We start from the raw sequence: 24,336 nt of genomic DNA on the forward strand, positions 1-24,336 counted from the left end.
GGAAAACTAAACTCCTTGAGAAAAGAGGGATGCAGGAATAGAAATCATTAATATGCTGATGCTGAGCTGGGCATGTGACAAAGGACCTGGCTTTTCAGAGACTCGACAACAATGCACTATAATGTGCTTATAAATATATTGTCCAGTTCGCATTCGATGTATCTCAAGGGTTGTCTTTCCGTCATTATTATTTTCCCAGGAAGCCGAGGAACTTGTTTGGATTTTTCGGGAATTGTCGTAGTGGGCTTGTTTGATTTTTGGCGTTGATAACAAGTTCAGGGCCCGAAGGTCAAACGAAAGTCGTTCACACGTTCCGCAAGCACACAAAATACAGATCACAATTAGCAGCTGGCGTTGAGTGACCATTTGCTCTCTGTCCTCCGTGTCTGTGCAAAAGTCCCAGGACTTCCTCCACCCCATGATGAATCCTTAATAAATTCCGAAATGGGACACGCGTTCGCCACGAACCGTCCGTTTTTCCATTCCATTTCGCTTAGTTGTTTATGCACTTCCTGGGGACATTTTATAGTTTTTTCCCGGCTCTGTGGATTTCTCGCCTTTTATTGAGATGAATTACACGAAAACACACTCGCCCCCGAAATGAGGGTCAGTGCTGGTCCTTCCTCTTACAAGTATTAATGATATGGGATTTGGCCTGATCTACTCTCGATTCATGTCCATTCCCGTCCATCAATACTCGGGCTTAACCCCAGACAGGACGGCAAAATCAATAGCAGTCGCCACTGGGGGTTAAGGCAGAAGGGCGGCAAACAACAATTTTAATGTCCTTCTGGTCGGGGGCGTTCATAAATTTTTATTACGTAATTGAGTTTGTTCGGTTAGTTCTGCGAGGGTTGTGCAGATGCTTCTGCAAATGTCTTTGCATGAAACAATAAAACCAAATGTTGAAATCGCCGGGACGGGACCCAAGCATTATTAATAAATACAAATTCGCATTTGGGGTAAGCAGGCGTTAGAGGGTTAAGTTTTTGGGAAAAGGGATCAATAAATGCTGAGGGAATCGCAATTGCAGAGGGTTAAATGTGTCGAGGGAGCTGTGGAAGTGAAATATCAAAAAGTGTTCAAGGTGTAAACATAAAAACATCGATTCCCTTTTATAATTCCCGTCGATATCTCATTGAAACCTCAAACATCAACTCGCGTCTTTACTTAAGCTCGGGGAGCATTCAACAGCGTTAAAACGATTTCTTATTCATTGCGATCCATTGGAGCCGAACCAAACATCTGCATCCTCATTATTAATTGATTAAGCTCGCTTTCCCCGCAGCCAGTCCAATATTTTGACAGCAAACACGCGCCAGAGGAGAACCAAAAAATGCTTGCACAAAAAAGAAATGCCTGAAAAAGAACAGATAAAGGAACAATAAATTTACATAAATTACCCGCATGAATGCCAAGGAGACTGGGAGGCACTCGACAAAAGTGTCCCAAATGGGAAGCGGCAATTCAATAAGGCGGAGTGAAAGGCAAACCTGAATTATGCGGCACGTTCCACACGTAACTGGGCTTCGGGTTTCGGGATCTCGGGGTTTCTTCTTTTGGGGTGCCATATGAAGCCCCACTCTTTATAAAGACATGTCCCGTAAGCGAAGAATGCCGCGCAATTAGCATGCTAAGAGGATATGATGAGCTACAGGAGGCACACGCCCATAAATCACGAGAAGCGGACACCGCTAGAAGGTGTCCTATCCGTATCCCAAGACAGGATATCTCGCCAGGTTCGGGAACCCTTTTTTCCTACCCAACCCGAAAGAACAATGGGAAGGGGACTAGCTCGTGGCGGTGAAAGGTTAAGGTGTCATCGTCCTTTATCCTTATCCCGTTTCCCGATTCGAGTGTCAACAATAAACAAATTTGTTTTACATTCCCAGTTTCCCCCGCCCCGACCCTTTTTATTTTATTTATTTATTTTGCTGCAGGACACACAACCCTCGAGAAGGAGTCGTCCTTGTCGTCCTGGCAATCATGGTGTGCTCTCCTTTCGCCTGTGTCTTTTTACTATTATTGTTATTATTGTTTCATTGCGGGGGGGAACCCCGTGTAAATGCCTCTGTTTGTCGATGGCCCGGCTTTTGGCCCTGTCAAATTGCTGTCAACATTTCCAAACAGTTCCAGTTTAATAATGTAAAAGTTTTCCCCCACCTCCTCGGCCTTATTCCCGAAAATGTTGTCAATCGTGAGGCAGATAAACTTGGGATTTGTTGCACAAAACTTTTTCGTTCTTGTTAATTAAACTTGAATGTGTGCGTGTGTCGGCGGTTTCCACGGGTAATAGAACCGGAAAAAGCGCCAAGAAGTAGCGACTTCTAATGAGATTGCGGGCTCGATCTAATGGAATTTCACCCACACACAATTGTCGGGTGTCATTTAAGTTCTTTAATAGAAGGAAGTTTGTCTTAAAATTAGTTAGGGTTTAAGTACAGAACTGGCAACAATTGGAGATTGGTTGTTAGGGAACTTAAGTGCATTGTAAAAGGAGTCTGTTAGGACGTTCTGTCTTTCAAAATGTGCGATACTTAAACAAACACACTAGAAGGTAATGGAATTACCAGAGTTCTATTGTATTTTCCTTTTCTTAACAAAACAAACAAAATGGTACTATGTTTATTGCACATCTAAGTTGTATATTATCTGCAAAAGTAATATCTTCTATCCCTAGAAATATAAAAAATAAATATTATAAATAATTATAACCTATCCCTTAATTGCTTCCTTATTTGTTTTCCCTCCCTTGCCCTCAACTGGAGTTTTCTCTCTTCTATTTCACTTGCTAATTGGATCAAATCAACAAAGTACCGCCACCCCATCGTTCCTTCAACCCCCATTGCTCTTTTAATTCCCACTCAAGAGCTCTTTGACTCACAGCCATCACTCAAAGAGAGCATCAACCCTCCGTGGCCTTTCTCTTTCTTTTTCTCCGGAGGCTTATAAGAAAGCACTTCCTGTTTTTGGAGTTGCCCTCAGTAGAGGAAGCCTTCTACAATGCAAAAATTCTTGGCTTTGATTTGTGCGCTTGACTTCGGACTTGGAAATCGGATTCGGTTTCCGTTTCCCCCAGCCTTTCCCCATTTTCCCCGGGGGTTGTGTTCTGCTAAGCTGACGTCATCAACACCATCGGCGGGCTTTGAGAATGCGAATGAGTCATCCCACCCCCTGGAAAGTCCAGTGCACCACTATCCGATTTCAGTCCGCCCACGTAATTGCTTCCTGCAGATTTTCGGACATCGGAGCGTGCATAATTAAGCGCTTTTGGATTGTATTTTAGGGCACTTAAAAATGTCAGACGGAAGTCGGTGGGTTGAAGGCGAAAGGCCCGAGGCAAACACCTGTCAGGTTTTGCTAGCGCCCTCTGGCGTCGGTCGTCTGGCTGCCAAGCAAGCCCAAAAGGAGGTTTACCAGGGCTTACGGGGGTTACGAGGGGCTCGAGCACCCCGCAGTGGCTTTTGCCAATCAAACTTTGGGCGGTCTGCCGGTGACACAAGCTGGAAAACTCTTTTGAATCGACAAGGTGGGCAATCGATAGATTTTCACCATTCCCTGCGTATTTATTGGCATTATATTTATAAATGCCGCAATGCCAAGCCCAACTGCCAAGTGGCTTCTGTATATCCTAGAGGTATGTGCACGTAGGGAAAATATTGTTGGAGAAAGTGCTAGCCTAAGCAATTTAATATTAAAAACGGAGCTTTGAATTGAATTTAAAGATACATGCTTTCTTATAGGTAGATCACATTACTTTTATTACGATCTTAATCTACAATAGGATGATTTTATAATTTAGGAAAATTATTTTCTAGTTATAAATATAACAAAACTATTATCCTAGTATTATATCATTAGGTAACACAAGTTACAACTGAATTTGCAAATGATTTCTGATAGGGATAGTATGGTTTCTCTATCAGGATGATATTAGGCAAGATGACAGGAGTTTTGGGTCTATTCGACTATTTGTATCTTTAATCTCTGATAGGGATCATAAAATACTATTCATAGCTTTCTAGCATTTTCCCCCTGTGTACTTGTTTGTGTGTGCGCCTAGATGGGCTGTCACTTTTTCGGTTTCCTAAGCAGCAGCAGCAATAACAGCAGTGGGGAAAACCTCATGACAAATTCATTTGACTTACACATGACTGAGCTCCTGTGGCTAGCCAACAACAAAGGGCTGTGGGGGTGGTGGGGAGGTGAAAGTGGAGGGAAGGCTGGAAAGTTTGACCTTGGATTGGGGTAGGTGACCCAACGGGGGAAATTGCGGAAAATACTGTGATATATGTTGAGCTGGGATAAACAGGCTGGATAAGAGGATTAGGGTAAACTTATGATGTGTTTTTCTTCAGAATCGATAAATATTTGAGCCCTCAACGATGAATGGATCGATTACCAGGAAAATATAAGTGGAAGGGCAAGAAAATGTTAAATAAACCTCCTGAGATTGGTAGATGAATCTAGAATCTACCTCGAAATTCCTCACTTTTGCCCACTGTTCTAAGCCAAACCTCCATTCATTTATCATGCTTATTAAATAATAAATTGTCTTGCCCCTCGTAGTAAATTCAATTGGCTGGATCGGTGCTAAATGACGTCCTCTTTGACCAGATATTGATTGAACTATCATTTGCGGTCGGACATTCTCATTCTCCGGCCGCAAAACAGGGCTCAAAGCTTGGCATAATTGACCATAAACCGTCCATCGGGCAATCAACTGCTCACCGCCTGCAGTTTTTAATCAACTTTTGCGAGGGAAAAGGTCTATCGTAGGCATAACTCAGTGGTCGGTCCTCGGTCATCGTTAGAGCAGGAACTTTGCCCATAGAGCAGATGTTGGGCTCTCTAATCGAACAAAAAGTCGAGGTCCGAGTTCGAGTTGGGCAAACTACCCCGTGGAGACTGGCTGCTGGACCGGACCAGCCCGAAGTCTTGGCAACCCCTGGTCCTCATTACAAATAAATATCTTTGACTATTTATAATGCCGCTGGGACCTTCTCACCTTCGTTTCGCCTCGAGTTCCCCCTCCCCTTCTTCTGTGCAAATTATGCAGATTAGAGGGTCAGTTCACAGCTGTCGGTTCGGGCTTTTCTGGCACCTGGATTGGTCGGATATTATGTTGTGGATAAAGGTAGAAATACCTTAAACTGCAGCCTCCTGTTGCCGGGGATATTTACATAAGAATCGAATTTAATCTCTGGCCGCATAATTTGCCACAATTTATTGGAAAAGCGCCCTCATTGAATCTAATTTGATGGTGTTTTCCGTGCCAAAAAGGCGCTCGAAATGAGTTCATAACAAGATTATCTGGGTCACATGTGTTGGGCACGACTGGTTAACTTTTTATTTGGCGCCCAAAAGTGGGCCACGAGCATTGGCAGCCGGTGGGTGTTTGAGTTTTTTTAGCCCTCAGTAACCGGCTTACTTTCATTGCCAGCAAATGTGGGCATTAATTTGTTTTACTTTTGTATCGCCTTATCGTTTGGCCGTAATTTTAATTGAGTTTTGACTGGTTTTTACAGTTTTTGGCCAGGAGCACCCAAACAGCAGAGGGCCTGGCACAGAAATCGCATATGCCACTCTTATCGCAACGGCTCTCTATCTCTCTTCAATATGTCAGCTCTAAACAATGGGTCTCCACTCGAAGCGTGAAATGTCAAAGGGGCCCAAAAATGGGAAAGCTAAAACAAAAAAAGAAAGCCAATTTCCTGACATATCGCTCGGGCTGTTGGAAACGCATTCTTAGCCCGGGTTCCACAAAAAAAGCGAAGAGAAAGCTTTGTTTTCGTCCACAGGATGTGGAGTGCAGTGGAGTGTACGGGTGTGTGCGACTTGATTGTAGATAAATATGACAATAAAATAGTCATAGAGCAAGGGCCGCTGCAACGCAACGTTGTCAGCTTAAAATAGCGAAAATATTGCGGTACAGTTGCCTCCAAAACACTGTGTGTGTGCTACGGAGCATATAGATGCGACATGTGACGTGTGAAAGGGCTGACAGCGATGCAAGCGCAATTTGGCGCCATCTGTCGGTGAGGATAGTGAACTGAAGTGGGCGCTGGATGGTGGGTGGTAGGATGTGGGTGGGGGTTACAAGGCCAACGCACGTGATAAGCATATGAAATTTTATGGCAACTCTATTTGTAACTTTCACTGGCTGCACATGTGTGTGCGAGTGTGCAAGTGTGTGGGTTGCCAGCAACTTTTGCTTTGAAGTTTATCTGTCCCGCTCGCTCATTCGACAGCCAGGAGCTTCCGCCCACCACCCACTTTTTGTGTGTGCGCTGACTTGGAAAATACTTTTTGTGATAACATTTTATGGCTTGACAAGGCAGCAGCATCTCGACAAAAAAAACTCTGAGAGTCTTGCAATTTTCTTTTAACGAAAGAATTATAAAAGAAATGGCTGCAAGGCAGTGGGAAAAGGGGGAGGGGCAAAGGCAAGGCTAATGGTTCCAGTGCAGGGCATCAATTTGCAATATGACAGCTGCCTATAAATAGCCAAAATGACAATGCCAACTTTTGCATTTTCCATCCGACATTGATGGAAGTTTGCTAACCGAAAGTAAAATATTTGTACGTTGTCACTAGAATTTTGTAGCACAAAATAGCTGAACACAGTTGGAATTTTACTCGAAATTACTCTTGGATTAGGGGTAAACTTTTTTTCACTCAGAAATTAGGTTATTAAAGAGTGGCTTGGTTATTATTTAAAAACATTAAATCGATAATATCGATGGCTTGGAAAATAGTTAGCCAAAGTTAGTATTTATAATTCTAAATAATATTAATCGATAGTAGTTTCGATAATATCGATGGTTTGAAAATCTTTTTAATCCAAGGTTTTTGATCTGCAATTGTGGACTTGTATTCAACGGATAACAGTTTGTGCTGTAGAATATCGACCATATAACTTTATTATTACCTTCATTCCATAGTGGCACCTACATTATTATCGATAGTTTTGCAGCTTAACTACCCTGTCCGGGTGATTAAATTTGTCATCTTTTAAAGCGAGTTCAAAGCGCGGAATCAAGTGTGGCCGGGGGCGAGGGAATAAACACGCATGCTTATGAGGTCATTCAACAGTCATAAAATGCTCGCTTTGTGGTTCCGCAGAGTCCCAAACAGACATTTGTCGCCCAGTGTCGCCCTCTCTGTCGCACACTTTCCCCCTCTACTTTCTCCCTGCGCGTGTGTGTGTGCCTGTGCATTTGTGTTTGTCATTGCCACTTAGCCTTATTAGTATGTGCAGCGGGCAACGGGCGCCCGAATGTCTGAATGTCTGACGGTCGGAGTCGGTCCACCCTTTTTGGCCAAAGTGGCAATGAAGCTTGCCAAAAAGGATACACGGTGCACTGCACATGGCGAGCACACACACAGGCGCACATGCTCCTTGCAGCATGTAAGCAACGCCAGAAAGTATGCAATATTAAAATAAATACATATATATACGTATTTCTGTGGGGCCTGGGACATCAGACAGCTGCGCAATAACTGTACATTAAAAGTCATTGCATTCATGATATTATTTTTTATGTATTTTCACCCCGCACTTACCGCTCTTTATTTTTATATTCCGCATTTTTTACGGGTTTTTTTTCTCTCTGTTAGAACTGAAATTTTTTCTCATTTGTTTGCCTGCCCACCGCTGCTCTTCATTTGCCCCGTTTGTTTGTTTGTTTGTTTGCAGGCCTCTGGGCGCCTGACACGCCTACGAAAGGCCCCCACAAAAAGCCAGACACAACCAAATAAAAAAGTGCATTGTGAAAGTCCCTAAGCGGGCAAGCGCTAATGCTTTGTTGATGAACAAAAACTGGGCAAAATAGAAATAAAAAGGTAGAATATAAAAATAAAATCCCACTGGGGGAGCTCAAAATATTCATAATATTTTTCAGTTAGACTCAACAGTTGGATTTGTTAGTCCCGCTGAGAAGAGTGCAGCTAAGAAGGCAGTTTAAATCTAAAAAAAAAAAGTTAAAGCTGCACACTCTCTAGACTTCAAATGTACTCCGACTGTTTTGCCCCGAATAACTCAACCGGTTTCTAAATGGCTCTGTAATTCAAGGCTTAGATGCCAGCAATTTTCGTCTTCAATTAAAGGCCAATTATAAACTTTTGCCGCACAATAAATTTAACTCAAATGAAATCATTTGACTAAAAATCACAAAAATTCCTCCTTTACTTACAGGTGAGTTTATCTTGTGGACAGTTAACCCAAGGCTGGTAAACAAAAATACCGAGCTCTTAATAAATGTGGGCAGAAAACCAATTTTTGAACAATTCATTCGAGCTTAAAGTTGTTTCATAATTTACTCGACACCTGCAAAAAATATATGGGAAAAAATATGGCAAGCCAATAAGCTGTCAGAGGGACCAGGAACAACAAAAGCAAATTAAATGGAATTCAATTTCCAAAATCAAATATCTTCGAGATATGTATATGGTGCATATATTTATATCTGGATGTACAGTACATAGAAGACAAGAAACACATGTTTGACAATCGAAAAGAAAGGAAACCGAAACAAGTTAACCACAAAATGGACAAGCAAGGACTTTAAGGACGGGGTGGGTTCGCAGAAAAGAAGGGACAATTTTCCACTTGCTGGGCTCCTTGGGTTTGCTTCGGTTTCCGCAAACACGGCAAAAGATGTTATCCCTTATCCATTTTATTTTGCGAAAAATTCAATATTTTTCAAACAAACAACAACAACGAGGGGGACGACGCACATCGAAGGATAACATATTAAATTTGCCAACAGCAGCAGCCAACAGGACCGACTGCCAAAGGGAGAATGCCATAAAGACAAGAAATCAATTTTTTTCCTTGCGTAACGCTTTTGCAGAGAAAACAATTTTCTAACAATAAAAAATTGCCCATGCGATCGAAGGACTCTCACACACACTCACTTATGTGTTCTCGGGGGGTCCTTTAAAATCGAAAGGAGCCAGGAAACATGGCCGGGTGTGTGGCAAATCATAAAAATCGAAGGGGGAACACGGAATGATGAAGGGCGCTGTGTCAAGTCATAAAAAACGGGGATGAGGCAATAAAAAACCGGGGGGTGTGGCAGAAAAAATGAAGGATGAGGCGAGGCCTTAGATACAGATCCTGGTCTAAGGACCGTGGATTAGTCGGTTGGCCAAAAGTGGAGACTCTAATTGAGGTGAAAAGTCCCAGGGAAAATGCCTCAGCTTGTCTCTTCCGTCTGTACTGTCAACTGTTATGGGACATGCAGTAAAAATAGCAGTTTAAAGAGAAGTTTCAAACAAAATATTGATTTTCTTAAAGACAAATACATTTATCTGATTATTTAATATCAATCAATCAATTTGAGATCAATCTATTATCTATCCACTCAAAACTAAGAATCAACTCACAGCAAAAACTGACTCTTAAATGAAAATGGTGTTCTAAATATAGAACATTCTTATAGTCCAAGTTTTTATAACGTCCTTCCTTGTTCTTTCTAAGATCTATATTTTCCTTGTGCCCTTTCCCTTTCTCCACACTTTCTCCTCACATTGGTCACACGAGGTCCCCCGCAACTAATAACGAGCCTCATTTTGTGTAAATCGATAAAGTTGTTACATGGCAACATCAGGGCCGGCAAAAAAAAAGAAAGTTTATTTTTGTTAGCAGCAAGCAGAAAAGTTTTCCTTCCGTTGGGCGGGGTAATATTATCGCATGTTGCACTGTGCCGAGCGTGTTGACAATTGAATTATTTATGTGCCTTTGGGTGCTGCTCCGTCTAGAAGAGACTTCGGGCTGCAGTCCGCTGGCCTTTTGTTTGCGCATTGATTGAATTCCTTCGATGTCCTGGACGCTCGCCCATTGTCAGCCAGTCCTCCTCATATGCGCTTTATGCAGTTTATTGGCGATTACATTCACTCAAGAGCGGAGCGGAGCAGCAGGTCCAATCATTTCGTCCTTTGGTGCCCATCCTGCGTCCTGCGTCCTCTTGCCCTCGCTTTGATTGTCATCGTTTGTGGAAATTTGATAAGCGCTTTTTGTGTGTGTGCCTGTGTGTTTGTGTACTTTCTCCCCTTTCTCCTCGCTTTCATCTCTGCCTCCCGTGCTTGTCATCTATGTGTGTGTTTGTTTGCCAGCGAAACTTTGCTTGTTCGTGTCAGGACTTGGATCTTTTTAATAATGCGGGTTATGTGATGGATTTATTAAAAGCGTGTCCTCGTGTCTTCCTCCCCTTTCCCCTTTCCCTTTCTCCACGCTCCCTGTGTTTGCCATAAACTTTCTCCTTGTCTGCTGTCTGGCAGCTTCCCTTTTCAATTAGTTTGCCCTGCCGCATTGAAATGCCTTAGCATGCCGGTATTGAATGTCAAGTGATCCATTGTGGCGGAGTTTGCAGAGTAGAGGACTTCAAAAAATGCCCCCCCATAAGTATGCCATAATAATTGCAAACGATGCCCTCACACACACACGCAGCCTGAGGACAAAACACAGATGGGCAATAAAAAATTGTGTTCCCCAACAACAAGCAAATTTTGACCGCAGGGCTGGGGCGTACACAACCCGTTTTTATTTCTCATTTTACGACCATGCAAATGTCTTGGAGCGGCGGCTTTGGCGCCAAAAAGTCGGCAACATATGTCGGGCCACATGAAACGAAATCAATTTGCCTGTGCCACGACCTTGGGGATACGACCACCCACCCACGACCCCACCAGGGGCCACTTTTGCGGCCTGTTATTACGGCATGCGACTAAATTATTATGGGGGCTCGTTAATTTGCGGACACTGCGGACGTCCACAGAAAAGAAATCGCAAATAATCGCATTAAATGGGGCCACGCCTGTCGCGGCGAAAAGGGAAAATCGATTAAGCAGTCGGAAAAGCCCCACGACCCCCTTTCGCTGGCCTCCTTTCCACATTACATTATGATGATTATTTTTATCGCCGCGTCACGCGATATTTTCCTGATGTCGCCGCCTTCTGCTCAAATGGCTTACAATGCGCAGAGGAAACGGAAACGCCGCCGAAACGTGTGTGTGTGCGGGCAAGTGTGAGTGTGAGAGTGCGGTGCCTAGGCAAACATTTGCCGTATCTATGTGTCTGTGCAAACGACGCCGCTCTGCAAATGACTGCAGTTAAAAAGTCATCAATGTCTGCCAAAAACGAAGCTCGCCATTGCGAGCCAATGCGAGTGTGTGGGTGCACTGAAGGAAAAATTGGTGAAATTCTAAGTCACTATAACCTTGAAAATGTAAAAAATTTTATTTTGGCAGTATCCTTTTAAAAATAAGGCAGTTGGCTTATGAACCTTTTCATTTTTCAATATCACTCTAACATTATTCAATGAACTTCAAGTTAACACTTTTTTCTCCGTGTAAATATGTGAGTGTCGATTTCGCAGCAAGGATATGAAGACCCAAGTCAAGTCAAGTCAAGTTCCTTCCCCCTCCCCATACTCTTCAATTATATGGCCGGGTGTGTTTGTCAAAAAGTTGAAAAATGTGAATGCTGAAAATTTATTTCTATCATAAAAAGTAGAAAAACGCAAATGGGGGTGAACGAAAACGAACAAAGCCTGAAATACCGCAGCATGCTTTTAGGCTTAAAAAATGCTTTTTAAAAGGACTTCCAAAAATCCGAAACAAATGAAAAAGCGAGTCAAACCTTTTCATCGATATTCATTCAGAGAGAGAAAAATAAATAAATTCAATTCGAATGCAAATGCAAATGCAAATGTTTTTCTACTTAAAAACAACGCTTCCCCAGTGCACAATAAGAATGTTCGATGGCATTCCCTTGGGCCCAAACTTAAAATCCTTCGGTTAGATACTGCCGCCGATCAAGTCTCCTTTGGCCAGATTAATCGAATCGCCCTGGCAAATCCCACTAGCAGTGAACGGGGTATCCCTTGCAATTTGTAAAGCGTCCTGGCCATGTGGTCAAATCATAGGAAGAAGGCCCAGGGAAAAAATCAATGTGCCACATGCACAAACACACGCAGCCTGTCGCAGGAGTCCTGCTCGGGCGCCATGGCGTGCATTATGTGGCCAGATGGGTGTAGTGTACGTGTGTCGGCGTGTGTACAAATAAACACGGCAATGCAAACCGGGAGGGGGAGGGGGAGGGGGGAGGGGGCTTAAGGGGGCCCGGGCTATTGCCCTGCAGGCTGCAGTCGGTTTACGTTTAATGCCCATATATATTGTTGCCTACTTTCGGGCGCAGTGGCCAATGGCCTCCAGTTCTCGCCCCTTTCCGTGGCTCTCGGCTCTCGGCCCCCGTTCGCTGGCCACTTTTTTAAAGCCCTTTAAATGTGAGCAAACTTTTCCACGTGTGCCGGATCGGATGGGACCGAACTGGACTCCCGTCAAGCGGGGACGTTAGTTAAACGTGTGCCAGGAGGAGGAGGTGGACCATGCAGCAGGAAGAGACGGAGAGGAGGTGGACCATGGCACGGCGTTATATGGTTTGTGTATTGAAAATTGGATTTTCAATTGGTTTGCAAAACGGAAATTAATTCGGGGGCGCAACGGAGCCGAAGCCCCGTAACCGGCAGGCGAAAATGAAGCAATGACGTCCACACACCGATGATGGCGATGCCGGTGATGATGATGATGGGAGCGGAATGACCACTGGCACTGGTGTTTGTGTGCAAAAATAATGTGAAAGTCCCCCTCCACCGCCTTTCTCTGACCATTTCACTCCGCGAGTGGCGCTCTCACCGTTTTATTATTATTTTTTGCTCTGCTCTCACTCCGTTGTGCACTTTAATTAAATTAAGTGAATTTCGAGGCTGATAAGCGCGGAAAAGGGAGGAGCAGCTTGCCCAGCTGGAGAGCAGGTTAAATGAGCAAATGAAACGAAAATACGGCAGCGAGATAGAGCCACTACCGAAATCAGAAATTGCCATTTCGCCCTGCTCAAGTATAGTTTCCACCAAAAGGGAAAATCAAAACACGACAGTTACAGGCGGCGTTTAGCACGATTCCATTAACTGAGTGCACTTTTGTCCGTAAGGTAATCCACTTTGGCCGAGCCTCGGGTACAGTTGTGCTCGCCGTTTTCTAGGCCACATTTTTCAATTAACACAAATCCCTTGAACGCAGTTATTCCCAGGATAATGGTCCAGGGTTGGCCGGTTTAAAGTTAAAGCAACTAAGTCAGATTGTCGCACTGGGCCAGCTTTTTTAGTGGAGAGCGAAAGAAGGGAGCACGGAGAAAGGCGAATGTGGGGAATCTGTTGCAAATCCCAAAAGTATGCAACTGCAGTGGCGGCGTGGCCCCATTGAGCGAATGAATGAGTGAGGAAACGAACGCATGATTGAAAAAAAACATGGCCACAGAAAGTCGAGGCCCGTTCATTGTTTTCCCCACACACACACACACTCGCACACACGCACACCAGCGCACAAAGAGATACAGGGAAAAAGGAAAGGGGAAACACTGGCTATTTGGCGCTGCATACTTTTAGGAGGACCCGAGTTCAGTGACTGCAGATACAGAGCCTTTTGTCTGAGGCGAATCGCTTAGCATGCGCTGTCTACCTTCCAAAACTACAAACATTGGATGCACAGCTAGAAAAAGAAGTAAATCACTTAAATAAATAGCAAATGTAAAGGTTTATACTTTGATTTTTATCCACTAACTTCATCAATTGCTCGTTGAAGGACTTTAAAGTCCTAGAAAGGACTGAAAACTTATAATTATAAATATGACTTACAACGTACTTAACGATTTCCTACTTTATATATTATATTTTCTTGCAATATTTAAATAATTTTGAATTCAGCATGCAGATTTTTGTGTCAGTGTGGTTTTAGCCATTGTTTTGTCCCGGAATCCTGCAAACACTTTCTGCCTGGCCAACGGCTAGAGCTCCTATGGCCGGCAAATATTGACCATTTGCCTTTTGCCAATTTGTTTGCATTTCAGGAAAATATTTTCATTTTCAATGCTCGCCCGACTCTGCCGGTTAGCCATATTGAAAATTAAACTGCAAACTAGTCGCAGTCGTCTGCGAGTCTGTGTGTCCGCATATTTGTACGCTTGTGCGACTGTGGCACATGGAAAATTGCCTTGATTTCCCTGGCCATGCCTACGGTGAATTGTCATTTTTAATTTATTTTGTTGCCGGCATTTATACAATAAATATCTCACTGTGTCCACACAGCAGTCGCTCTCTCTTACCAACTCCCTTCTTTCTCCTTTCTCTTGGCCATTTTTAAGGCCCGGTTGTTGTTTGCAATTGCTTTTTGATTATCTCTATTTGCTGTTTGTGTTATTGAGCTGTGAGAGTGTGTGTTTGCATGGCCAAGTGAAAACAAATTGAGTTCTCCGTTAAGCGTCGAAAATAGTTTTCAACTATCTCCCTGTGTGTGTGTGTGTGTGGGCTGTATCCAAAGTGCTAAAGCTTGTAGTGCCGTTAGTTTGCATTAAATTTTTTGGCAACCGGTTCCAGCCCGCCCTTCCTCTTTTTTAAGAACGGAGAGTGTCAGGAATTATGCTTGCCAGCTTTGTTGTTTCCCTTTCTCCGCATTTTTATTCAGCAACATTTTCTGCTTATGTTTTATGTAAAGCCTTAAATGGAGTTTGCAGTGCTGGAAAGTTGAGGGGGACATGCAATTTGCGTGTTGCAAAGTGGCTTATCATAAGTTCCACTCACTCGCCGGAAAATAACGCCCTCTTGCAGTTATGACAATAAGGGAAAGCCAATTTTGCGAAATATTATAACATTTTCAAACAGCTCAGAGATTATATTTTCCTAAATATCTAAATATATTTTAGATAATAGAACCACCGAGCTAGAGCATTAAGTTTAAGTGAAACGGAATAGCAAACCCAATCCTAACTTTAAAGCCAAACCCATTCATTTTCCCCCACATCAAACAAAGCCTGGCGAACATATTTCATTCGCATTATTCCAACTCTTTGTCTATTTTCGCAGGAACCCTAGACGCGGATCGCATTTTTTCCTCTTTTAATGCATAGCAAAGTCGAACCACTAAACAGTTTTAAATTTGCATAAAAATCCGTTTTATTAACATTCAAAGGCGATTCCTATCGCCGCTAAATTGAAGAAAAGTAGCTTGAGTTGCTGGGAAAAAGGGGGGAAAACGGGAAGATAGCAGTTCCAAGCAAACAGAGACCCCGAGGAAAATGCCATGTAAATGCTCTCAGGGCAGAAATAGAAATAGGAAAAAAGTGTAAGAAAAATTCCTTTGCACTCAACAAAGAAGAAATAAATAACTTTCGAGTCAGATTAGCCAACTTGTCACGAAATGCAAAATGACATTTAATACCCAACGACTTGGACGAGGACGAAGACGAGGACGTGGACTTGAGTGCTCCCAGCTCCTAGTTCCCAGTTCCCAGCTCCTAACTCGCCCCGAAGTTGATGGGCAGCAGCTGCGTTCTTGAAAGGGGGTTTTACTGGGGGACGGGGATCCCCAAGACGCATGTCGACCAAATGGCAATGCGATACGCGACGATATACATGACTGGACCTGACTTGCACTTGGCATGAAAACATGAGAAATTCCTTAGCCAATGGCCACCATCCCAGCCCATTCCCACCCCCTTCCGCTTTCCACAATGGCATTTCTGCAGAACGCTAGACGACAGCGACATTGTTTCGAATGGCCTGGCAAAAGAAGAAAAATGGCTCTGAAATGCCATCACTGCCATCATTCCACCCAAAAAATAAGGGATAAAAAAGGAAAATAGAAATGGGAATGGGAATGGGAATGGGAGTCGGGAAGAGGAAAGCGAAAAAGTAATCATTGCAATTTAAAGAGGATAATCTGCATCAGACCAGAGCTGTGAAACAAGAAGCGTTGCGAAAGGGCGAGTGCTCTAAAAAGGGTTCCAGTTTCAGTTGCACAACGCGAATGCAAATATGCTACTCCCCCTGCAATCCCCCCCCCCCCCCCCCTGCGTGCGTGAGTGGACACCATTTGCAATTTTCGCACTCGCTTTTCCACTCTCTCTCGAGGTTTTTTTTCGCACGCCCAAGGAGCGAGGCAGTCATGCAGATTACAATCGAAATGACATGAAAATGTTTAGTGTGGCGTGTGGCAAAAAAAATGGGGAAAGGGGCAAAAAAGGAAGAAAATCGCGGTGGCAATGTCAAGCGGCGGCAGCAAGAAAGTGTTGCATATCTACGGGCGCCAGCCACAAGAAAGAAATTGCCCCGGGAAAACGGTAGGTGGAAAGTGGCAAGTGGCAAGCGCTTGGCACTCACAGATAATGTCTGTCCGCCGCCGAGGATCTGCTCCCGGACTGCAAGAATAATGTCTTATTTGATTGTGGCCAGCAAATGCAATTTAAATTTGTTGCCCCAGCCCTTGAAAGGCGCTCAATGGCGGCAATGGGTGAAACGAATGCCAAATCGATTTACAGATTCATCAATAGCGTAACATTCCATTTATGCACACCGATAATTCGGTTAGCAATTACCTAACATCGCTACACACTGGCCATCACGAGGCAATTAACCCAGTTACCAGGGGAATCAAGTGAGCGATTTGAAAAATTGCATTAGCCTTTCATCACATCGAAATGGAGCAAAACAGAGGGATCGGGTGTATGTATGGACAAAGAGTCAAATACACAACAAAAATATATCATGAGTATTCCTATATCTACATATACCTGTCAGTTTCAATATTAAATTCTGTAAAATAGGTGTTGCAAGTACATTAAACTGAAAAAGTACTGTAATATAAATTAGAAATGGGAAAAAAAGAGCGAAAGTGAATAATGCAATGCTACGACTAAAAGTAGAGTGGATTACTTGATTTCCCATCCATTTTCACCAGTGCACAGATAGAGATACAAGTGCTGCCATTCAAAACGGTGGCTGTTGTTAAATAAACTCAATCGAAGCATTAAATTACTGCCAATGGCGCCAATAAGCACAAACAAATATGCCAAAGTGGCTCCTATTCGTGTGTATATTTGTGTTCCTGTGTGTCCTGAAAGTCCTGGCAGTTGCTGATTGAAAGTTTTGCACTGAAGGATGGAGAAAAATATTTGCTTGTCGTCAATAAATATTTTGTGCTGTGTTTGTTGATCAAAATTGCGAGCCAACAATGCCAAGTATTCTGTTGGCTCGCCAAATATTTATCCATCCACTGGGCGTTGGGGAATGCAAAGCATTTGACAATTAATTAGGCTAATTTATGGCTTTGCACAGAGTGGCTACAAATGATAGTTGGCAAATAGTTTATTAAAAAGTTGTACCCCCGCAAATTTGAATGTTTGCCCCACATTTGTCAATATGCTAACAGATATTTTCGAGAATCATAACATTGTGAATAAAAATGCGAGTAAACAGAGGCAGAAATGTTGTTCAGCAACAATTATTTGTGAGTTAGCGCCAGTTGTTGGGCGCCATAAATCTTGTACAGCTTTCAGGGCGTCATAAATTGTAAATGCCATCAGCAGCAGCACGGGAAAAAGGGGAAAAAGGGGAAAAACACAAAAGGAAACAGAAACCGAAAACGAGTTGGCATGTCTCTGTGCCACAGTTGCCGTCCCTGTCTGCCCGGTATTTGCTGTCCTGCTCTGGCCAGGACAAACAATCAATTTATGCACACACAATTTTCCCCCTTTACATATAAATTTGGTTTTTTATCCCATTTTTTCACTCATTTTACCCAGCGCCTTGCTGTATGCAAATATTTGTTAACTTCATTTGCTCTGAATTAAATATAATTTACATGCATATTTGTTTGCCAGTTGGCCTGCCCTCGTTTCGCCTGGAATCCTTTTCCACATGCCACGTTGCATGCATCTGGGGGCATTAGCCCCCGCTCGCCCCCTTTTGCCCTTCCATCCCATGGTCATTATAATTATTGTTGACATTTCGGCTTAAAAAAAGAAATATTAAAAAGGGAGTGGGCCGCGTTAATCCGCCGCCACAATTACACGTGCTAATGAAGTGAAATTTTACTTTTTCGCAATTAAAAACGAATTTCGATCGCGCATACAGCCCGAAAATATGCTTGGAAAATGCGATGCCATGTTTCACGAGCATTCCGGAATCCAGATTTGGCCCGAAGGAAAATTGCAACGGCTTTTGCATGCAGTTAATTGGTTTGGCTTCTTTGGGCTTGGGTGAAATGTGTTGACAGCACGAACATAAAGTTATTCGGAGCTCTGAGTCATGCCAAGGATAACAGAAATTACATAGGACTGGCTTTACTGCAGCCAGGTGTAATTTGCTTTAAATGGCGCCCAATTATAACAACTTCAATGGGGGAGATTGAATTACCCAATTCCACGATACTATTTAAGTGCATATTGCGTCAGTTCCTTACAGATATGTTAAAACTTTAAAAAGTTATTTACCCAAAAAATTATTAAAAGCAAAGAGTATTATTCACATTAAAGAAAACCAAATCCGAAACACCCCTTTTTGTTTGATCAATAAAACTATTGCACATCATTTGATATAAAAATGGGAAACTGTATAATATTATTTACTTAATCTATATAATTTATATTTTTATTAAAAAAAACAATATCTAGAACACCCCCTTTTATTTGTTCAACATAACCAAATGAAACTGTGTTTACCCTTGCAAATCGAACCTGAAACAAGTCGGGCATTAAGGTTAAGCACAACAATTTGTGTTAATCAACACAGCACCCGCAGCCAGGAGTAGAAGGCATTAACATAAATTTGTTTCAAGTAATTTATTTAGTGCGACAAAAGCACTTCCTGGCCAGCACGCTCACTAAATTGCCACTGCCCAGTAATCGAAGGTGAATTATGGCCCAGCTGTCAGTTGGGGCGATTTATGGAGCTCTCTTTCTATATGCGTAGTATACATGAAGTGGAAAAATTCGCTAAACATTTCCTTTGCATTCTCTCTTCCAGGGCCGCTGTAATCGTGATAAACCGCCGTGCAAATACTTTCATCCACCACAGCATCTGAAGGATCAGTTATTGATAAACGGACGCAATCATTTGGCCCTCAAGAATGCACTGATGCAACAGATGGGCATCGCGCCCGGCCAGCCGGTCATATCGGGCCAAGTGCCAACCGTGGTAAGTGCGGCCCTCTAATACTTTAATTGAATTTCCCCCGTTTTCCGAGCTTTCCCTGACTCCCTGACTCCCTACCTCCCTGCTTGCCCACTGGCTTCCAGTTCGAAAATATGAATATTTATAAGAGAACTTCTCCTCCGGCGCCACCATGAATATCCGAAATACCAACCAGCAAAAAAGGGGAATTCAAAGTGCGCGAAAATGAGTCAAAGAGTGAGAAAGAGGAATGTTTTATTCATGCAGGGGTATGGGGTAGTGGGGGTGGAAATTCCCCGCTTTATAACAAATCGAAAATTAATTCTCAAATAATTTGCGACATGGTTTTTGTGGATTTGCAGCTAAACGACAGCCATCATTAGGGAGAAGCTTTTTTGGTGTTCCGGAGGGAGGGGAAAGGAGTGCCCATGTTGATTGCTGAAAAATGCATGAATTTTCATTAGAGTTCGTGTCAGGGGCCAAAAAGGTTTACGAGTGCGTGCCAGGCATAACTTAAGCCCAACGGAAGGGTCAGTAAATGGGCAGTGTGAGCCTTCAATGGGGTGTCGAATCATTAGATTAGGATGGGGATGGGCCATAAATAAAACAGATTTAAAATAGGACCAAATTGAGCAGTCAGGAATTCTGTCAGGGGCTTACGAAAAATTATCCAACCAAATGGTAGCATTTTTTATACTTCCTATGTTAAGGAAATATTGTCTGTAGTATTAGTATTGCTTTATTTGGAAAATATTGTCGTTAAGACATATAGGGAAATATGATGAACTTAATAAACACATTCTAAAATTGGCCATAGGTATAAAAAGAATATTTATTTTATTTAGTGGGATAATAAGGCAGAGCTATTTATTTGAGCTGTCAGGAATTCTTAATAGGAAATTACAACGATATCGTATGAAACTAAGTATCCCCAATTGATATTTGCTATGAGGGAATAATGCAAATAAAAACTTAAGTAGAAAATAAGAGACGGAATGGTATAATATTACCCGTTTGAGATATTATGACAGCATTATCCCTTGTGCGTAGGCAATTCCAACTAATCCAGCGATGTGCCACTGTAATTACGTCCTGATGGACAACTGTTTGATGAATTGCCCTGATAAAGGCCCTAATGACTGATTACCGACCATCCCCCCTCTTGCAGGCCACGAACCCCTATCTGACCGGCATTCCGGCCAACTCGTACAGCCCGTACTACACAACGGGACACCTGGTGCCCACCTTGCTGGGTCCGGACCCCTCGGCCGTGGCCTCCCAGCTGGGACCCGTGGTGCCCCAGACAGTGCAGGTGGCCCAGCAGAAAATACCACGTTCCGACAGATTAGAGGTGAGTTTCGGCCCGATGCCGCATTTTTGTATCTGTTCTAAAAACTTATGTATCCAAGGAAGTCAATTTGCTGCGATTAATTTACGCTTACTTTGTGTTTATTAATTTAATTTGTTTGTTCGCCGAGGGCGAGACTTACACGCAACGAAAATTGTTTCCGTTTTTATGTTTCCTTTTCGTGGCATGTGATTATGTATTTATATTTCTAATTAGAATTAATCTTAAACTACGTATACAAGTATTGCGAACTAAAACGAAAAAAGACATTGTACAGAGTTTTGAGTTCTCTTGAGTTTGCCAAAAGATCAAGCTGAAATTGCGACCAAAATCAACTGTATAATTCGCCACATAACCAGAAATTGATTCGACGTTTTGACACACATTCGTATTTGTCTAACACCGCCAAATTGAAACCAAATATAAAGACACCCAATCTCGATGTTCTCTTCTTAATTTCATTTCTTAATATATTTTTTATCTACATCATATCAGCGAATTAGTAAGAATCGATCAAGTCGATCGCACAATACTGCAGCTTGGCCTAGCAGCTGCTTTTCAGAAGCTTTTTTAGGAAGCTTACGAGCCCTGTAAATATAGCCCAAGAAAACTATAAAAAATTGCAGAATTCTTTGCACTGATATTTCTGATTACTGATTTTGATTTTCCGTTTCGTATAGTTATTTTGATTTTCTGATTAAGCGGAAGGGAAGCTCCTTTTTTCATCCCATTCTCCTCTATAGAGTCTTAGAAAATATATCATCGTAGATATGAAGTTAAGGAGTAGCGGACTATTTCGTATTCCCTAGAGGATCTTTTGTACCATAGAGTTGGTAGTTGTTCAGCCATTGATTTCAATGATTTTTCTTTCTTAAATATCCTAGTTCCCTGAGTTCTTGAATCAGCAGACACCGATATATACTCTCTACAAACAGTCCAACCCGAGCTCCCCGTAACGACTTTGTGTTATTTTACTACTCCTGAGTTCGAATAATCCTTGCATTCTCGTTGTTCCTTTTTGTTATGTTTGTGCTACGTGTTCCTCTTGTGTTTCCTCGTACTCAAAAGTGCACTACCCCAAAAAATGCAAATTGAAAACTAATCGGCATGAAGCAAAAATAAAAACAACACCCCAAAAAACAAAAGCAAAACCAATTCCAAGAGGCAAGTACCACATAATCGAAACAAAAACCTAACACAAATAAAATGCAAATTTGAAATGCATCTGTATCGGCTCTAACCACTAAATCTTGCCTACCATATTTGACTTGGAACGAATCGAAAATATATATATATTTTTGCGCAAATACTTAACTTTTCTTTTGATGAAAACTAAAACGTAAACCACAATAATAACTAAAGTACAAAATGAAAAACAAAAGAAATGAACTTGTTACTGAATATCCTTCCATTATTTCCAAAAAACACACTCCACACACACTCTACACACACACACATACACCTTCTCCGCCTATAAAACACACACACACACCAAACCAACCAACCAACCAAACCGAAAACACCACTGAACCACTCTGAACCACAACTGCTGCCACTTTTGCTATCCGCTGCCAACGCCCGCAATCAACTGATACCGATACCGATACCCGATACCGATTACCGATACCGATGTGCGCTGCGACGACGAAATCGAAACGATCCAATGAATCGAAAAACGATAAACGATCACCCCAACCACAAAATGTTTTAACAAAAAACCCAATGATGATCACGGAAATGTGCGGGCCTCGTGTTGTGTGTGTGTTTTGCGATCGATGATGCGATGATTGCGAATGCGAATACCCGATAACTGATACCGATAACCGATAACAGGTGTGCCGCGAATTCCTGCGCGGCGCCTGCAAACGGGCGGAGTCCGAGTGCCGGTTCGCCCACCCGCAGGAGACCGTCGCCAGGCACGACGACGGCTCGATAACGGTTTGCATGGACGCCGTGAAGGGCAGGTGCGCACGCGACCCCTGCCGCTACTTCCATCCCCCCCTGCACCTACAGGCACAATTAAAAGCGGCCCAAACACGCGCCACCGCTGTCGCTGCTGCAGCTGCGGTATGGCTATATACTATATATTTTTCTATACTTTTCGAACCTTCTCTTGCGTTTGCGTTCGATCGATTACCGCCCTGTTCTCGTTTCGTTTTCGTTACTTTGATTTTGATTTTATTCCTGTGTTTGTGCTGCCTAAATATCTTATGGTTTCCTTATTTTTATTTAACTGCGAAGTGACTTTTTGGTTGAACATGTTTGCCGGGCGACGTTTTCACAAAATGATTATTAAGAAAAAAAATAGGACTTCATAAATAAATGCAGTGCGGCGTAGCATACTTTTTGGCGTAAGAAAATACCTTTTGAAATATCAAAATACAAATGATTAGTTTTCAATTATATAAAAAATCAATTATATTCAAATGTTTTAAACAAAACGTTTTAGATTCACAATCGAAAAACTTTTTTTTATATAACGTTAGACATTTAATAAAACAGTACTAAAACATAGTAAAAAAGTGCTGCATACTTTTAGACACCGTAGTCATTTTGTGAAAAAGTCGCCCAACTAGCGTTTTCTGTTTATGTTCTCCAAATAACCTCAACAGAGAAATACAACACAGAATTTTACTCCTGCACTAACACGCCACACGAATATATAAATATATTTATATACCTATATCTCCTGTATATATCTAGCCAACGATGACCTTAGGCCATCCTGCTTAGTTCCAAATAGTTGATTAAATTTGCCTTAAATTCGTACCAAATTCACCGCTCGATTTTATTGGCAAATCTCTACCCATTGATACTCGCATACGGATTTAAAGCAAATTTAATTAGAAGTTAATGCCGCATGCAAACAATTTAATTAACTTTATGCAAACACACGCCCACCCACACAAAATCTCTCTACAAATAACTGTTATTCCCCCCAAGAGCTGAAAAAATAAAACGAAAAGTGTGTAATCGTACAAATTTGTAAAACACAAATTATGCTATTTATTTATGCTGCATATTCAATGACATTGCCACTGGCTATGGCAATAAACGCTTAAGCGAGTTTCGCCCGTCCCGGAAAATATAGAAAAATTCAAATCAATGAACCGAATAATTATGCCTGATATAACGTGACACATTTGGATTATGCACTCAAAAATTTTCGAATTATTTATTTAATTAAAAATTAAAGTTTAGAGTTGGTTATAGTAAAAACAGTCATTTCTGTACTTATTTTTTAGGCTTGACCGAAGATTTAAAAGTTTAATGCACAGTATACTTCCCATTATGAATACAAAATATTATTCTGCGGGTCTCATTGAAAATAAGTCAGTGGAGAAGCATTAAATAAAATTTTATGGCTAATTGAAAATTCATTTGGCCGAACGTAATTATGTTTGTTCTGGGCAAATGAAATGCTCAACAATCATTTCGGGGGACACCATTCAAACACGGGTGTTTCTCAGCGTCATTTAGATGTTAATTTTGTTTGTAGATCAATAAATAATTATATATTTTTTAAGTAGAGCCGCCCCTGCCAACCAGACACAAAGCAAACAAACAGTTTGGGTAATGTGGGAAGAGCATAATCCTGCCAGGAGAGTTGGGCCGAAAATATCCGGGAAACACAGGAAATATGCTGAAGCTCACATAAAACACGCCATAAATGTTGATTTTCGTTGGGCCAAAATTAACATTTATTACAACGCGTTAAAACTTTGAGCACGCAGGAGGTCGAGCAGGGAAAAGGCGGGGTGAGGCGGGGGAAAAGCGAGGAAAAGCGGAAAAGCGAGGCAGCCGGGCCAACACACTCGCACACACATGGGCACGTACGTGGTCGTATCCGTGTTTTCCGGCTGCGTGTCCTATGCGCCGTACTTAATTCGCGACTTAATTGCTTTCTGCTGGAAATTTATTTGACGCAACAAACAACAACGGTGTCCTTGTTGGCCAGGCTGGAAAGCGGGAAAATGGGAA

General features: G+C 42.3%; 1 protein-coding gene across 42 annotated transcripts in view; it reads left to right on the forward strand.

The window, feature by feature from the left end:
• Positions 1-24,336, forward strand: part of mbl (splicing regulator muscleblind) — a 180,873-nt gene that overhangs the window by 132,601 nt on the left and 23,936 nt on the right. For 27 of the 42 annotated variants that reach the window (XR_010653612.2, XR_010653614.2, XR_010653613.2 and 24 more), the window contains 3 exons: positions 18,861-19,031; positions 20,176-20,358; positions 22,189-22,422. Coding sequence is in view for 34 of the 42 variants with exons in the window: in XM_065863609.2 (XP_065719681.2) it covers positions 18,861-19,031; positions 20,176-20,358; positions 22,189-22,422 (588 nt within the window). In the remaining 8 variants the exon portion in view is untranslated. The remainder of the gene's footprint in view (positions 1-18,860; positions 19,032-20,175; positions 20,359-22,188; positions 22,423-24,336) is intronic. The other 15 variants (XR_010653618.2, XR_010653619.2, XM_065863612.2 and 12 more) reach the window with 1 other exon arrangement.

Source organism: Drosophila suzukii, chromosome 2R (assembly GCF_043229965.1).
Source record: "Drosophila suzukii chromosome 2R, CBGP_Dsuzu_IsoJpt1.0, whole genome shotgun sequence".
Classification (NCBI taxonomy): Eukaryota; Metazoa; Arthropoda; class Insecta; order Diptera; family Drosophilidae; genus Drosophila; species Drosophila suzukii.